The 17,806-nt window shown below is 39.9% G+C and overlaps 1 protein-coding gene across 1 annotated transcript in view; it reads left to right on the top strand.

Moving 5' to 3' along the window:
- Positions 1–3,924: 3,924 nt before the first annotated feature.
- The window catches only part of CRACDL (CRACD like), a 97,791-nt gene continuing 83,909 nt past the window's right edge, over positions 3,925–17,806 (top strand). The window contains 1 exon segment of the mRNA XM_078146373.1: positions 3,925–4,221. Within this exon segment, the coding sequence (XP_078002499.1) occupies positions 4,184–4,221 (38 nt within the window). The 5' untranslated portion in view covers positions 3,925–4,183.

Here is a 17,806-nt window from a genome sequence, read left to right as displayed (position 1 = left end):
TTGTTGTCCTCTTCTTTTCAAAAGGTGATCCTGGAAAATGGTAGAACTGCACGCTTTACCTGAATCACTTCAACTTAATAAGGGCACTTCAGTTGGACTGCTTCTATCCAACGGGAGTAAATTCTCAAGCTGCTAGGAAATATGTGATAGCTTACAATAATAATCATAATAATAGGTAGAATTCGTGTAGCACTTTCGGTTTGCGAAGTGCTTCTTATATGTTATTTCATTTGAGCTTCACAACTCTATAAGGTAGGTGCTGGTATTTTCTTCATTTCATAGATAAGGAAAGTAGCACACAGAGAAATTAAATAATTTCCCTAGGGTCACACAGCTGGTATGTGACTAAGGCAAAATTTGAATTGTCTTCCTGACTCTTAAGTTCTCTTTTGGGGGTGTTTTTGGTCATTTTTCAGTCATGTCCAACTCTTCAAGCCTCCTTTTGGGGGGGTTTTGGCTGAGATAACTGGAATGGTTTGCCATTTCCTTCTCCAGTTCATTTGACTGATGAGGAAACGGAGGTAAACTGGGTTAAGTGAGTAGTCCAGGGTCACACAGCCAGATTTGAACTCAGGTCTTCCTGACTGCAGGCTTGGTGCTCTAGCGACTGCACCACCTAGCTGCCCTAGTTCAATACTCTATCCGTTATATCATCTAGCTGCCTGACATGGAATCACTAAAGGTGTATAATTATAAACAGAGTGACAGCTCATCTAAATATTGCTCTCTTCCTTCCTGGCCTCTTAAAAAATGTAAGCTACCCTATAAGCTCCAGGGCAAATGACCAACATCAACTTTTATCTTTGTGAGATAGAATCAATGATTACTATCTTTAATTTACAGATGAGACCCTTGAGGCACAGACAGGCTAGATTTGCCTAAGACTGTCTGTGGCCTTCACTTCTTTCTTTCTGTATATTTTCTCTTGGTGACCCCCTCTGTTGCTGGCAATTTACTCAGCACTTCTCTAGTATACATGACTTCCGATCTCTATATCCATCCATAATCCCTCCTCTGAATTCTTCAGTATCACCAACTTTGCACTGAACATCTCCACTGGTAACGTCCTGCTTAACTCAGCACGCCTGCAAATGCTACTTAGCATGTTCCTACCATAAACTTACCTCTTCTCACAAATTCCCTATTTCTATTGATTTTACTACCATCCTCCCAACTTTATTTTGAACCTCTGCTAGATGGTGCAGTAGATAGAACACTGGGCTTGGAACCAGGAAGATTCATCTTAATGAGTTCAAATCCAGCCTCACACACTTACTAGCTGTGTGACCCTGGGCAAGTCATTTAACCATGTTTGCTTCAGTTCCTCATCTGTAAAATGAGCTGAAGAAGAAGATGATGACAAACCACTCCAGTTTCTCTGTCATGAAGACTTGGACATGACTGAAAATAACTGAACAACAATAATCTGTTACTTCTTCCCCCATGATGAAAGGATAAAATTTCTCCCATTAAAAGATAACATTGTACTAATCATGGTGGGTCAGCTAGGTGACGCAGTGGATAGAGCACTGGACCTGGAATCTTCCTGAGTTCAAATCTGGCCTCAGACATTTACTAGCTTTGTGGCCCTGGGCAAGTCACTTAACCCCGTTTGCCTCAGTTCTTCATCTTTAAAATAACCTGGGAATGGAAATGGCAAACCACTCCAGTGTCTTGGCCAAGAAAACTCCAGATGGAGTCATGAAGAGTCAGACATGACTGAAATGAGTGTGAACAGCTATAGGTTTAAAATATTAATGGACTCCAACAGCCCTATATCCTATCACTTGTCCACTCCTGTCAATTCTACCTGTACAATATTTGTTATGTCTCCCTACTTTTATCCACTCACTGCTGCTACTCTGGTTCAAACCCTTCCTGACTTATTCTCAGACTATTGTAGCCTATTGTTAGCCTTGAAGCTAATTTCACTGCTTCCTCTCTCTTGCTGCTCCTTCAAATAATTGCCCAAATAACTTTCCTAATGTTCACATCTAACCTATCTCTCTTTCATATTAAAATATCTTGAGGTCAGTAGTTATTAATATTTAATTGGTCATCTCTTTTTTTGTTTTTGATACTAATAATTTGATACTGAGTTTAAAGATTTCCCTAGTCTGTGCTCACCCCTCTCTTTAGTATTCTTCCCTCTTTCAGATGCCATAAGAATTAATTCATCTGTGTCATACCTGTGTTACCTCTAGTGTAGATCTGTCTCTCTCTGTGAATACTTGGTCTGGTCCAATTTTTCATCCTATTTTTGTTTTCCCATCTTTTCCCAGGTTAGTCAGAAACAAAAAAGAAAACTGTTAGCTTTGAGTTAAAAAGACCCCAAGTTCTAATCATGATTGCCTTTTTCCTCAGTTTTCTCAGCTGTAAAATTGAAATGGAAACATTGGAAAGGAATACATGGGATAAGATGTCCCTGAAGCACCCTGTAGCTGAAAAGTCCAATAGAGGAGTGAGCTGCTACTAAGAATTGCCTATTTAATTAGGACCCTGCATTTATCCATAAAAAATGAAAACATTTGGCATGGAGATAGAAAATCGAAACTTGTTTTATAACCCCAAATTTAAAAAAATAATTCTCATTGCTTTACTCCTTGATTGTCATGATTGTTTAAAAAAAAACAACTGATGGTCTAAACCTTCCTTTTAATACTACACATGTTCCCTAGAAACTCAACGACTGTACCCTATTGACAGACATTGGACTTTGGACAGGGCAGGAGTGATATGGCATTCAGGCTGCTGGGCCATAGATGTTTTATTCTTTTAAAATGATAGGCAGAGTTAATACATAGAGGCCCTACTCACCATAGAGGCCTCTTAAATTTGAACTAATCCTGCTGGTATGGAGGATGTGGTATACATAAGTGAATCAGACTAAAAATGGTTATCTCTGCTGAGAGCTGGGATTCTCTATCTACTACATAAAACTTCTGGCAAAGATGGGAGTAATTAGCTTGTTGGAGGAAAGCCCTGTCTCTAGGAGTAAGAGCATGAGATGAAACTACTGCTGTAATGGCTGGAATAAACAGGTGTCTGAATAATAGGAGTAATGGGAAGGTTTCAAGAATCATTAATAGAAAGCCTGATAATGTTTGTAGGATCATATGAAGGCTAGGGATAGGATATGGGGGTAGCTAGGTAGCTCAGTAGATAAGAGTTCTGGGCCTGGAGTCAAGAAGACTCATTTCCTGAGTTCAAATCTGGCCTCAGACACTTATTAGCTGTATAACCCTGGGCAAGTCATTAAACCTTGTTTGCCTCATTTTCCTCATCTGTAAAATGAGAAGGAAATAGCAAAACACTCCACTATCTTTGCCAAGAAAACCCCAAATGGGGTCATGAAGAATTGGATACAATCAAAATGACTGATAACAAATCAAAGCTAGAGAGAGAAATTGCAGTAACAGAATTGGAAAAAAAAATTTATTCTGTATCTTTACCAAACTAATTTTGCCAACCTAATAACCTAACCAAGATTGAAGTTTGTAGGGAAGAGAGGTGGGGATTTGTGTTCCTTCTGGTAAATATGAATGAGGAGGCAGGAGTGCATAGAACAGGCTGGGGAGGGGGGGTGCCCCTTATCTCTTTTGGATCTCCATACACATTAGTTTTTATTTCTTACTGGTATCAGCCCTAGATCAAACCTGGAATGTGACCTCACCCATCACTGCCTTTCACCCTCACCTGAAGCAAGTACAATAAAACAAAGCCTATGTTTGTTGTATTTCATGAATGGTAACTATGCCAATCAGAGGAGCCCAGTGCTTAAAGCAAGGAACCAGCTGCCTGGAGAACTGCTCTCTCTCTGGCCTCTCTTTGGGGCTCTGAGTGAAATAAGGAAGTGCGGAATGTGTTTACCAGGTAGATACTGTTGCCAACACTCTTTCCCCAGGAGATCTCACTGGGCCGGTCAAAAACCCTATGGGCTGGGCTTGGCTGGGTTTGGCAGCGTCCACACTTCCTCGAGAGTGCTTGCAACCTGTGGGCGATGCTGGGCCTGGCTGCTGAGCTTTCTGGAGGAGCAATACGGAAGGAGGGCTGTCAATAAGCATGGCCTGCAGTATACCAGGAGCCTTCCTTGACTGCTCTGGGGAAAGACATAAAGAGGTACCCTCTTCTCACTGCGACTGGTCTCTAGAAGGATGAAAGAGTTGAAGGCTTGGTCAGGAAGATGGCCACTTTTTACCAGTGCATCCGGGCTGACTCCAGGTTAGAGCTTGAGCCGGCACTTGGGAGGTTCTGGGGTGACCTTGTCAAAATGAAAGAGCTTGTGGAGAGCAAAGGGCCGAGGAGGTAGTATAGGAGAGAATGTCTCTCCTATATAGACACAGAGAGGAGAGAGAGAGAGAGAGAGAGAGAGAGAGAGAGAGAGAGAGAGAGAGAGAGAGAGAGAGAGAAGAGGAAGACAAAGAAGAGAAAGAGAGGAAGAGAGAGAAGAAGACAGAGAGAAAGAGAAAGAGAGAGAGAGAGAAGAGGAAGACAGAGGAGAGAAAGAGGGAGAGAGACAGAGAAGAGGAAGACAGAGAGAAAGAGAGAGAGAGATGCCTCAGGACTCTAAGTGAGTAGCTGTAGATTACCTTCTTACATGAGCAGACCCAGTTTTAGGTATGGTTGACCACACTATAGAAGCCTAATCTAAGCCTTGGTGATCTCTAGGTGCGTTCCCTTACATATACCCTCCATGGATTTAATCCTTTGTTATGGTGAAATTCTAGAGAAAAATATGAGATTTTTACCTGTATTATCTTTATAGGACAGATATGCTGCCTAATCACTTAGCAGTTTCCAAAGTGGAGTCTGTTTTCCAGGAGTTTGCATACAAAGACCTTTCCTGCAAATGATTCATAGCTGTAATATGTTCTGTTTGTTTGCAGTACATGAGCTTATTATCTTTAGAATGAAAGGTTATATGTATTGCACACAAGGTCATGTGTTCTAATATAGGGCCATTTCAGCCTGGTGTGAGTTCTTTACCTTAGTTCACTTTGATTGTGTGCACCCAACATAAATTGAAATGCAGATCTCACAGGTTTCCAGTGAATTTGATTAATGTAGATAGCCAAAAAGTGTATTTCAGCCCCCAAAGTGGAAAGTATTTCTCTTGGCAAGATGATTATATAGTCATTATTGTGGTGATAATTAATTATAGTATTAAATATATTAAATATCAAATACATTATATATTAATAATACATATATAATATAAATATATTAAAGCTTTGTTTTGTTGTTCCGTCATTTTCACTCTTTGTGACCCCATTTGGTGTTTTGTTGGCAAAGATACTAGAGTGATTTGCCATGTTCTTCTCCACCACATTTTACTGGTGAGGAAACTGAGGTAAATAGGATTGAGTGAGTTGTCCGTGGTGACACAGCTAATAAGTGTCTGAGGCCAGATTTAAACCCACAAGGATGAATCTTCCTGTCTCCAGGCCTGGCGCTCTATCCTCTGTACCACCTAGCTACCCACTTTGAACATTAACCTAGCCATTTTCTTCTCTAGCTCATTTTGCACATGAGGAAACTGAGGCAAACAAGATTAAGTGACTTTGCCCCCCAGAGTCACACAGCTAGTAAGTGTCTGAGGTCAGATTTGAACTCACAAGGATAATTCTTCCTGACTTCAGGCTCAGCACTCTATCTGTTGTGCTGCCTCACTGCCCTAGTATCTACGGTAATAGATTTTAATTGATGTTACCACATCAGATACTCACAATCTGCAAGTTGGATAGATGAAAAACTTAAAATTCAGAGGCCAAGTGGAAGAAATCAAAATCATCTGGTAATAAGATGAGGTATGTAACATCCCCATCATATTGTCTGGTGTTAGATTTGTACCAGGAATGCTTTTAGTGAACTGATAAGAGATGAACTTATAATCCTAATTCTTTTATTCAGCTACAAAAAGCAGTTATTTTATTCATCTGGGCAAGTCCACAGAACATCTGATAGAAAAGAATAAGAGCAGCATTTGTCCAGTATCTTTTCTATCTGAACTCTGTCAAATAAGTTTAAAAGAATGATTTTTTTCTATGTATTAACAACAACAAGAATTTTTTAAAAATTTTATTAATTAATTTATTAATCTAATAATTTATTTTATTTATTTATATAGCTCTTATTGCTTTACAAAGAATTTTCCTTAAGACATCATGGTAAAGTCAGAAGTATAAGTAATACTGTCCTCATTGTAGAGATGAGAAAACTGTGGCACAGAGAGGTTAAGCAATTTGCCCAAAGTCACACAGCTGGCAAATGACAGCATCAGGACTTGACCCCAGGGCTCCCAGTTGATTGCTCTTCCTACTGCACTATGGCCCACTTCTTAGGATCATAATATCATATGTCGATTTAGAGCTAAAAGTAACAATTAGAGATTATCTAGTCTAGCCTCCTTATTTAACAGAAGAGGAAAGTTTATGTTTGGTAGACCTGGCCTTTAGAGGTTGCTGTTCTTTCTCTATGGGAGTGTAGACACACAAAAATCAAAATGGAAAAAAAATCTACTTCAAGACATGCAAACTATTACTCTTTTCAGAGGATGAACATTTTCTTTTTTTTTCCTCCCGTTTGGAGGCAGTTGGGGTTAAGTGAGCTGCCCAGGGTCATACAGCTAGTAAGTATCCAAGGCTAGATTTGAACTCAGGTCCTCCCGACTCCAGTGCTAATACTCTATACACCGTGGCACCTGGCTACCCCTTAAGGAAGAACATTTTCTAAGAGTATACTATATGTAGAGCTATGTGCCAAATGCTGAGGAAAATATAAATAAGACATAGCTCCTGTCCTTCTAAAGTTTTAAAATATATTCTAGCAATGGAATGATGTATAGTGAAGTAGTAAGCAATGAACTGCATAGTCAGGAGACCTGTGTTCAAATTCTAGCTCTGTTACTTGCTAACTATGTGCCCCCGGGAAAGTCATTTCATCTGCTCCAGGCTTCAGTTTCTTCATCTGTACAATGGGGATGATATTACTTATGCTACTAACCTTACACAGATGCCGGGAGAAATCATTCGGGAGACGGCATCCACTTAGGAGAATCACAGGACTGCATGGGTGTACATGGGTTGGACTATTCTACCTGGTTGAGTAGAATGTCAGTCATCTAAGACAGGGATTTGGGGTGGGGAGAAAGAAGAGTTCATTGTCTAAATTTCAGATATATTTTGAATCTCTGAGTGTGCAGACTAGCAGTGTTACGTATTTTTATTAATAGATTTTGGAGCATGCCAACAACCTACTGAAGAGAACAAAATTTGCATCTGGCGTGATGTGGAAATGTCAAGTTGTGTGGTATTCTAGATAAATTAAGCCTCCAGGATTTGAAGTCATTTTTATGACATGCATACAGAACCTATTTTTAATGATAGTTTATTACTTTATCATTTAAATCAGGAGAAAAAATTGTTAAAAGCCCCACCATACACAAAATCAGTTGCCCTACACGTCAGACAGTCTCCTCATGTACAGAATAATTTAAATAAACATTTGGTCTTATAGGGAGATGGGCACTAAAGTGTTTGTTATACTTGTCACCCCACAAAAGAATTATAATGAAGCCCATTTTTAAAAAAATTATGTAAATTCTACTCCCAAATTAGTTCTCCACTGTTTCAAGCTTTTGTGTTTATTTTTTGATTTAATAATTCTGTATAAATCTATAATAGATTTCTTCACAAATTTTTCCCCACTCCAGTAACTTGCAAATGTCTGAATCAGTGCTTCTCAGATGTCAGTTACACAATAAACAAAAACAAAAACTTAATAAGATAAAATAAACAATCTTTGAGTGAGTAAAAACTGATGTGCAAATTTAAAAAAAATTGTATTCCAGCCTTAATTTAAGGAGGCTGTGAAATTATCAGTCTTTGTGCATATTTGTACTAATTTGCACACCCTTGTTTATGTACATGATCCACAAAACAAATATGTTCTTAACCTGAAAACATATACTTAACACTTCTCACTGGCTTCAAATGTTAATGTGGTTCTTGAGTAAATATTTTTTTTTCTCCCCTTGGGCGTGAAGGGAAAAGGGGACAGACCTATCATTTGACTTATAGGAAGCCCCTATTATGGAAAATCTCTCCACTAACACAGCTTTCTAATTTTCCTGTAATTTATAGTCTTAGAACTCTAAGAAGAGCTTGAGGGACTTACCCAATGCTGCACATGTGGTATGTGGCAGAGTCCACATTTGAACCCTAATCTGTATTCGAAAGCTAGCCCTCTATGCACTCTGCCATGCTGGCTTTCATTTGGACTAAACTGGTCCAAATTGAAAAGCCACTTCTCCAGGAAACTTTTCCTTTCTCTTTCACCTTCTTTCCCCACACTGTTAGTAATGACTTTTTCCTCCTTCAGTTTTGTGTTTTTTTTTTATTTTTAGGCAGTTGGGGTTATGTGACTTACCCAGGGTCACACAGCTAATAAGTGTCACGTGTTTGGTCTGAGGCCGGACTTCAGTCTTCAATTCGGGTCTTCCTGACTTCAGGCGGGTGCTTTATCCACTGTGCCACCTAGCTGCCCCTCTCCTTCAGATTTTCTATCAAACGCTTATCATGTAATCTATATATTATGGTTATTTTTGTGCAGATGGGATACTTCCCTAGATTATAAATTCTAGGAAGGGAGGCACGAGGTCTTATCTAAATTTTCCAATCACTCTATCTCTCATGCACATAAAAAGCCATTTAATCAATGAATTGAATCGATTTCATGCTAATTTTCAGGAAATTATAGGATCGTAGATTTGGGCTTGGAAGAGATCTCAGAGGTAAGCTAGTATAACTGTCTCATTTTAAAGATAGGGAACCCCCCATTGCCTCACCAAAAAAAAAAAAAAAGAAGAAATGTGGGGAACCACAGTGACGTGGGACCTGCGCAAGGCCACAAAGAGAGTAAGTTGCAGAGCTAGAATTCGAATCCAGGCCCTCTGATTAGATACCAGCAATAATACACTGCCCCATGCTACCTTTAAAGTTTATTTTATAGGTGGCTGAAATCATTTGAATAGAATTTTATTTTTGTTTTTGCTACCTCCAACATCCTCTTTCTGCTTCACTAAAAAAGGAGAATATGTATATCCTCTGCAGCACTTCATAGAAATCTAGTCCCCTGTATTATTAGAGAGTGAGAGAGAGAGAGAGAGAGAGAGAGAGAGAGAGAGAGAGAGAGAGAGAGAGATATGTGTCTTCTGGAGAAGTAATAATATCGTGGCAGTCTTAGAGTCTCCAATACAGAGTGTGTTCAGTGTGGCAGAGAAGGCTATTGAAAGCTTTGAATGTTTGCCACTATTCTAGCTACCAGCTACAGGTAACAATACAGAAACATCTACAGGACTCTTTTCTACACAGTGATCTATGCTCTCTTGAGTACAGGCCAGCATGGTCTCTGAAAGAAAAACAGATTTTACCTGTTTGTTCATGTATGGGTCATGTCAGGAACTGTAAGGACAGAGCAGCAACTAGGAAGGTTTTTTTTTTCCTACATGAAACAAAACCGCCCTCTCCATAGAGGAAAGAGAAAGCTTTTCACTAAGTCTTCATGTCACCTGATATTATCAAGATGGGGCATTGGTAGGGATGGCCACGCCTTGCTAAAGGTATGATCAGTATGGCTATGGTCATGGTCTAAGAGCAGAGAGGAAAGGGGACATTTACCTGGAGGTTTGTAAAAATGTAGGCAAAAAAAATTTTTTTTTCTGAAAACAATAATGAAGGATTCCCTGCTGTCAAAAAGTTCATAATTCTACTTACCTAGGGAGATTTGACAAGGTGAAAATATGGTACATATACACAGAGAGACAGTGAAGAGGTAACAGAGAACCTGTAGGAATGAATTAGGAGAATAAGAATAGTAACCTCTGGGAAGAAGTCAGAAGCAGTAGCACATGTGCTGAGCCTAGGAACTATGAAAGGCAGAGAAGAGTAAGCAGTGTTTTCCAGGAAGGGCAGATGACTTGTGGGAATTGAGTCATACAATCTCAGTTTTGTCAAGAACAATATGTAAAGCTTGCAAAGAGACCAGTGTTAGTGAGATGCAAGAAAAACTTCTTGGCAGTTAGAGCTATGCCAAACCGTAAGCCACAAAAAAGAGATATGGTATGCTGAATTTGGAGGAGTGAGTCCAATTTGGCTGGAACACAGAGTGCATGAAAGGGAGTATAATGAAAAGGGTTAATTGTTGTTGACTTTTCTTATGTAGGTACCTTGTCTGACAAACTAGATTATAAACTTTTGAGCTCATGTTTTATACTTCTCTGTTTCTCTAAAAAAAAAAACTTAAGGCAGTGTTAAACATGTAGCAAGTGCCCAATAAAAAAAATAATGAATAAAACCCTTTAAAATAAGTTAATTAGGTATATGTAAAAAGCTCTTCATCCAACTGAAGCTATTAAAAGATGTGGTGGCATATTCCCTAAATCCTGGCAATTACAGAAAAGGTAATCATTGATCACCAGAAGACCATGTGGGTTCATTAAGAATAAATCAGTGCAAACTAACTTCCAAAGTTATACTGGTGTAACAGTAAAATGCGTCAGATATTTGTAATTAAATAAGGCTGTAAATAGAGCCTTTCATAACTTTATGATTAATGGATCAAAGTCAATTTGGAGAAAGATTTATAGTGCCATAATCCAGAACTCTGTCCTCATCCTTATTCTGTTCAAAAATTTTTATCAGTGACTTAAAGCCAGAGAAGGCATAATTATCAGATATGCAGATGGCAGAAGCTAGGGAAAAAATGGCTAGGATAGTTTAAAAAAATTTACAAAAATAGGTAGGATTGAGGTTCAGAAAGAACCCAATCAGCTAGACGGAACAAAACTAACAGAGAAACAATGTTGTATGGTAGAAAGAATATATGATTAATCATTGCCCCAACCACTATTTGAGGAAGGATATTGGAAATGCTTCACTTCACTCCTAAATTCACTCTATGGTCTTTTCTTTTCCTCCTTCTCACCAGCTGCCTTCCCATTATGAGGATACTCTTCTTTCCATACACCGCCCCCATCCTTTCCAGCTTCCTTTTGTTGTCTTCTCCCATTAGAATGTAAGCTTCTTGAGGGCAAGGACTTGTATTTGCTTTCTTGTATTTGTATTCCCAGGGTTTAAGTGCCTTAACCTAATAAACACTTCATAGTCTTTCTTTCTATCTGTCTGTCTGTGTGTCTACCCTTTTTGTCTTTCTGTCTGTGTTTGTCCATGTATCTGGGTTCTAATCCTGGCAAACTATTACTGGATTTGTGCCAGTGCCCAAGTCACCTCACTCATTTTTATCCTCAGTTTCCTAATCTGTGATAAATTATCACTACAATTCCTTCCAGCTTTAAGATGCTATGATTTTATAATTCTCCCAAAATGAAAATTAATGGGAATAAGTAGATAGTTTTTACTTGGGTTTAAAGAATCAAGCTACAAGTTGGAGGAAATTTAGTTTAAAAATTCATTTGAAAAATACATTAATTGGCTCCCCAACTCAGTCTGAGTCAGTGGTGTTTCGTGGCTATCAAAATAAGCTTAATTAGGCGAAATTAGCAGAAGTATGGAGCAACTAGGTGGGACAGTGGATAGAGTGCCAGGCCTGAAGTCAGGAGTACCTGAATTCAAATGTGACCTCAGACACTTCCTAGCTGTGCAACCCTGGGCAAGTCACTTAACCCTGTTTGCCTCAGTTTCCTCATCTGTAAAATGAGCTGGAGAAGGAAATGGAAAATCACTCCAATATCTTTTCCAAGAAAACCCCAATTGGGGTCACAAAAAGTCAGACATGACTAATCTACTAAACAACAAAAGCAGGAGTATAGTAAAGAGAACAAGCAAGGCAATAATAAACATTTATTAAATGTCTGTCAAGTGCCAGACACTGCCAAGCCCTGGAAATATAAATAGAAACAATAAAAACGAAGGGAGTGCCTGCCCTCTATGAGCGTAAAATCTATTAGTGAAAGACTACACACAAAAGGAAGCTGAAAAGCAGGAGGCCTAGATGGAGAGAGCGGTCCAAAAGTGTAGTAGCTGGTGGGAAATAGTCCCACAGGAACTATCAAGCAACTTTTGTATCATTTTGATGCAGTTCTGGGCACCATGTTTAAAGAGGAGCACCCAATCCTCAGAGGATGAGGAGGAGACTGAAAGCTATTTCCTAGGCATAATGTTTGAAGGAAATAGTACTGTTTAAGTAGGAAAAGAGACAATTTAGGAAATACAACAGTCTTTAACTATTTGAAGAGCCAACAGCTGAAAGAGGGAGAGGACTTTTTCCTGGGCTTTATTTCTCTCTGCTTTGATTCTCTCCTCTATAAAATGAGAGATTTGGACAAAAGTTGGGGTTTGAAGGAAGCCAGAGGAGATGAGGAGAGAGAGCATTCCAGGCATGGGGGAGAACAAGAGAAAATGTCTGGGGCCTGGAGATGGAGGGTCTTATTCAAGGTCAACAAGGAGGCTGATGAGAAAGTATGTAGGGAGTGTAAGGTATAAGAAGACTAGAAAGGTAGAAGAGTAGGGTTGGATTATAAAGAGCTTTGAACACCAAACAGAAGATTTTGTATTTGATTCTGAGAGTGATAGGGCACCACTGGGATTTATCAAGTAGACAGGCAACATGTTCACACTTACCTGTTAGGCAAATCACTTTGGAAGCTGAATGGAGGATAGGCTGGAGTAGGCAAAGATTTATGGCAAGCGGACCAACCACCACGCTATTTAAATAATACAGATGTGAGGCGATGAGAGCCTACACCAACATGGTGGCGGTAGAAATATTGCCAAGGTGAAATTGACAGGCCTTGATGACAGATTGGATATGGGAAGGGTGAGAGCTAGTGAGGAATTGAGGATGTTGCCTAGTTTGTAAGTCTAGGTGGCTGGGAGGATTTAGGAGGAAAGATGATTAGTTCTGTTTTGGACATGTTGAATTTAAGAAGTCTTCTTGGACATCCACTTAGAGATGTCTGAAAGGCCGTTGGAGATGTGATAGTGGAGGTCAGCAGAGAGGTTATGGCAGGATAGGTGAATTGGGGAATCATCAGGGGCAGCTAGGTGGCACAGGGGATAGAGCACCTGCCCCAGAGTCAGGAAGACCTTCGTTCAAATCCAGCCTCAGACACTAACTGTGTGACCCTGAACAAGTCACTTAACCCCAATTGCCAAGAACGAAAAGAGAATCATCAGCTTAGAGATGATAATTAAATGCATAAAGATCATGAAGTGAAAAAGTACAGAAGAAGAAGAGTAAAGGACCCAGGACAGAAAAGCCTCGTGGGACACTTACTATTAGAAAGAGCCAGCAAAGGAAATGGTGAAGAAGTGGCATTGTGGGTAGGAGGAGAACCAGGAGAGAAATGGTGTCCCAAAAACCTACTGAGAAGAAAGTATAAAGGAGAAGAGGGTAATGAACAGCTCAAAGGCTGTAGAGTTACCAAAAAGAATGAGGATTGAGAAAAGGCCATTGGATTTTGAAATTAGGAGATCACTGGTAAGGCAGTTTTGGTTCAGTCAATTAGGTCAAGCTTAATTGTAAAGAGTTAAGGAGAAAATAGAGCATCTGTTGTAGACAGCCTTCTTGAGGAGTTTAGCCCCAAAGGGCAGAAGAGATCTAGAACAATAGTGAGCAGGGTCATTGTTTGCCCTTCTTTCTCGAAGACATCAGGAAGGTGATGCCATGACATGCAAGTGAATTGGATTTAAGTGAGAGAGGGCTGTGCAAAGTCACCAGCCTCCCTTTCTCCTCCAGAGCCATCTGGGTCCAGTGTCGAGATATATAGATCAGGATGACTGGAAATGGCTTTGGATGCAGTAGGAGACCTTAGCCTTTTTTAGTTAAGGTCTTTCCCAGGTCTCAGTTTGACTGAGGCAAGCCCATTCAATGATTAAGGATAGGTAAGAAATGAGGCAAGAATGGCTTCTTTTATCTAGTTTTTTTAAAATGGGGGGAAAAACAGTTTGGGAGGGGATGACTGTTAGGGTTTCTGGCCAAAACAGAAACAATTGCTCTTTATACGCACTCTGAGCCAATCAGGGCCCAAACGATGAGCAAGTAGAGCTTGGCCTGGGACCTGTTGTTGGCCAATCAATGAAAGCCAGAGTGATTAGGGTTTAAGGTATGGTCCTTAAGAAAGAAATCTAACCTGTAAACCCCAAGATATCTTGCAAGATTTCAGCGATCAAAATTTATGTTCCTTTGGGCACAACACCTGAAGGTAAGGGTGTGATACCTTATGTGGACAGAGGGCAAGGAGGGAGGGAAAGGAGAGAAGGAAGGAAGGAAGGAAGGAAGGAAGGAAGGAAGGAAGGAAGGAAGGAAGGAAGGAAGGAAGAAGGAAGGAAGGAAGGAAGGAAGGAAGGAAGGAAAGGCTTAGCAAAGATGGAAGAATCAAATGAGGGGTTTTTTGAGAATGGGGAGATATGAACATGAGATAGAAAAGAAATTAGTAGATAGAGATTGAAGGTGAATGAGAGATTGAGAATGATAGAGGGTGCAATCTATTAGAAAAGGTAAGATGGATTGGGACTACTTGTGTAGGTAGAGAGGTTTGCCTTGGCAAGGAGTAGGGCCACCTCTTCATGTGAGACAGGGGTAAAGGAGGAGATAGAACAGCCAAATCCTATTTGGTCCTGCCTTCAATTACCTCAGCTAGTGCCATTAATTTCCTCCTCATCTGGTGCTCTGCACTGCAGATGTCAGGCCTCCTGGATTGTCTGGGGTCAAAGTGCTAATGTCCAGGGACCTCCGGAGCATTGGCTTCCCTGGGATTTCCTGGTCACAGCACTGATGCAACCAAATCCTCTTTCAGACCACTAGGGGTTTCTAACCCTCCCTTCTCCCCTTCCCTATTTGAGAACCCTGGGCTTCCTGCTTCCTGGCACGGAGTCCTACAGGCTTCAAGGTTATCTGAAACATCTCAGATCAGAGTGCTACAGTCTTAATGTTTCCTGAAGCCTCACACTCAGAGCCGGGCATGCTGTTTCACACATATCTGTGGTCAAATTTGTGGCATTTCTCTGTCTGCTAATTTTGGGTCTCCTATTCCCCAGGTACAGAGAACTCCAGGGCTCAGGTGCCCCTGAAGTATCTCTGAGCCACGTACTGGCAGGCTTCCACTTTATTTACACGTCCTGACATTGACTTCTCTGATGGAGGGGTCCTATAAATTTGTTGTTCAGTTGTTTCAGTCATGTCTGACTCTTTGTGACCGCTTTTGGGGTTTTCTTGGCAAAGACGCTGGACTGGTTTGCCATTTCCTACTCCAGCTCATTTTACAGATGAGGAAACTAAGGCAAACAGCGTTAAATGACTTTGCTCAGGGTCACACAGATTTGAATACAGGAAGATAAGTCTTCCTGACTCCAGGTCTGACGCTCTATCCACTGCACCACTTAGCTGCCTATTTTTTGGAAGTCTTGGACATATGAAGGTGCTTAGTGTAATTTCACTTTGGATTTCTTGGTCTGGTGCTGCTTTTTTGATCTTTGCTGAATTACATGTGGTAGAGCCGGGCTCCTCTGTGACTTGTCTCACAGACATCAAAGCTAGGAGCAATGTAATACCCTTTTGACCAGAAGGAAGAAAACTGACATAAAGGCAGCTTTAATTCAGTCTGTGTCTATTTGGACCAGTGATTGAATTATTGCATTTTTTTCTTTTCATAGTTGGCACCTTCATTCTTCTGCCTTGTTGGGCAGTGACTACCATTTTCTCTGATTGAAGCTGTGAAGTACAGCCTTCATTTCTTCTAAAAGGCTATAATCTGCACTTTTGGAAGACACGGTTGGCATTAATGCTCCCTCTGGCAAATTATGTTGGTCAACCAAGTTTTATTGGGCATGAACTGTGTGCAAACTTGTGGTAGGTTTTGCATGGGTTAATAGTTAAACCGTGTCAGCAATAAAATGTGAAGACTCCACCTGCCAATAAACTTTGGGGTTTTTGCAGTATTAGTTCATAATATGTTATTTTCAGAAATCTATGGAATGCAGATAACCAGTGTTGCTTATTGTGATAAGTTCATCAAAGGCTCTGAGATGTTTCCTTGAACTCAAAGATAATGTGATTATAAGCCCAAATGATCAAAGACTGTAGTCTCTTTACCGAGGAAGAGAGACTAGCTCTGAGATCCTCTTCTTTGTCAATTTAAATTCTTCTCTTTTCTCCACCACTCATTCCTAAGACTTAGGCTCAGAAAGAGGTAGACAGTCTACTGATTAAGCAACACAGTAAGTTCATATTCTCTACTATTCTATAGAAGGTAATAAACCTCTTCTATAGTCTACTGATATGGTAGATGATTTTTTTTTCAATGAAGAAAACTTCATGCAGATATTGCTGAATGTTATGATTTGGTTTTGATGGGGGTAGGGACTACCCATGATGAAGCTCCCACTACTGGTGAAGATGGCCAACAGTTCTAAAAATTTTAGACTTAGAAATTTGTCTGTTCCACTGAGAACTTAAGTGACTTGTCCAGGGTCACACAGCCACTATGTATCAGAAATGGGACTTGAACCCATCTTCTTGGCTTGCTGGTCAATCCTCTATCTACTCTGCCATAGTGCCTCCATACTAAGAACTTAACTGTCACCCTGAAATAATGTAATTTCAAGCAGAGCAACACAGGTCAAGCTGGTAGAATGGATAGGACATTGGATTTAGTAGTCAGGAGACCTATATCTTATTTTTTTGTTGGTGTTTCTTTTTTCTTTTTTTGTCTAGGCAATGGAATTAAGTGACTTGCCCAGGGTCACACAGCTAGTAAGTGTTATGTATCTGAGGCTGGATTTGAACACAGGTCCTCCTGAATCCAGGGCTGGTGTTCTATCTACTGTACCACGTACCTGACTTTCTCAGTCATGTCCAACTATTCATGACCCCATTTGGGGCTTTCTTGGCAAAGATCCTAGGGTGGTTTGCCATTTCCTTCTCCAGTAGATTAAGGCAAGCAGAGGTTAAATGACTTGACCAGGATCACACATCAAGTGTCTGAGGCCAGATTTGAGCTCAGGTCTTCCTGACTCTAAGCCCACTGCTCTATCCACAGAGCCACCTAGCTGTCTTCATCTTATTTCTAGCTTTCCTTTTGCCAGTCACTTCATTTTGAGGGGACTCAAGTTTCCTCATCTGTAAAGGAGGGATACAAGGGGTACTCAAATGTCCTTTCCATCCCTATGATTCACAATTAATGAAAAACCCTGTTTCAGTGAAAGAAGTATATTTATATTTGATTACGTTGAGACCTCATAACTAAAACAGAATGTTGCCTCTGGTTTTGACCTTTTCATAAATCATGTTGTTCTCTATTTTTTAAAGCATTTTCTTTAGTTTTCTTGGCTATGTTTGGAAAATTTGATTATAGGTGGTTTTTTTTTTGGCAATACATTATTACACTTTAATAACTCTACTTAGTTTTTCCGATCAACTGATACACATACATAATTTTTAAATTGATGTCAGTCTTTGTGGGCCTTTAGCAGTAAATGGGTGTGAGTCTTAATGAGATTTTTCCAGAAATGCTTTGCAATAAATACCTAATACATTGCTCAAAATTGGAGTTGTTTCTGTAATATAAATCTTAAATAATAAGTTGTTTCTGTGGATCATAGCTTCCAAGAAATTAAATTTATCTTTGCAGTTTTTAACTTGATTAACTTTCCTATTCAAATCTCTTCAGATTGCTTTCATCAATATAGTATATATAATAAGAGGTGAGGAAATGTTCTTTAGTAATCTGCCTGGCCATATGACTCATGGTAATGCAATATTTCTTCCCGTAAGTCTGCCTTCACTAATC

This window comes from Phascolarctos cinereus, unplaced genomic scaffold, assembly GCF_003287225.1.
Source record: "Phascolarctos cinereus isolate Bilbo 61053 unplaced genomic scaffold, phaCin_HiC Scaffold_726;HRSCAF=1367, whole genome shotgun sequence".
In the NCBI taxonomy this organism is placed as follows: domain Eukaryota; kingdom Metazoa; phylum Chordata; class Mammalia; order Diprotodontia; family Phascolarctidae; genus Phascolarctos; species Phascolarctos cinereus.
The sequence above is the reverse complement of the archived record's forward strand: the minus strand, read 5'-3'. Positions and strand labels throughout refer to the sequence as shown.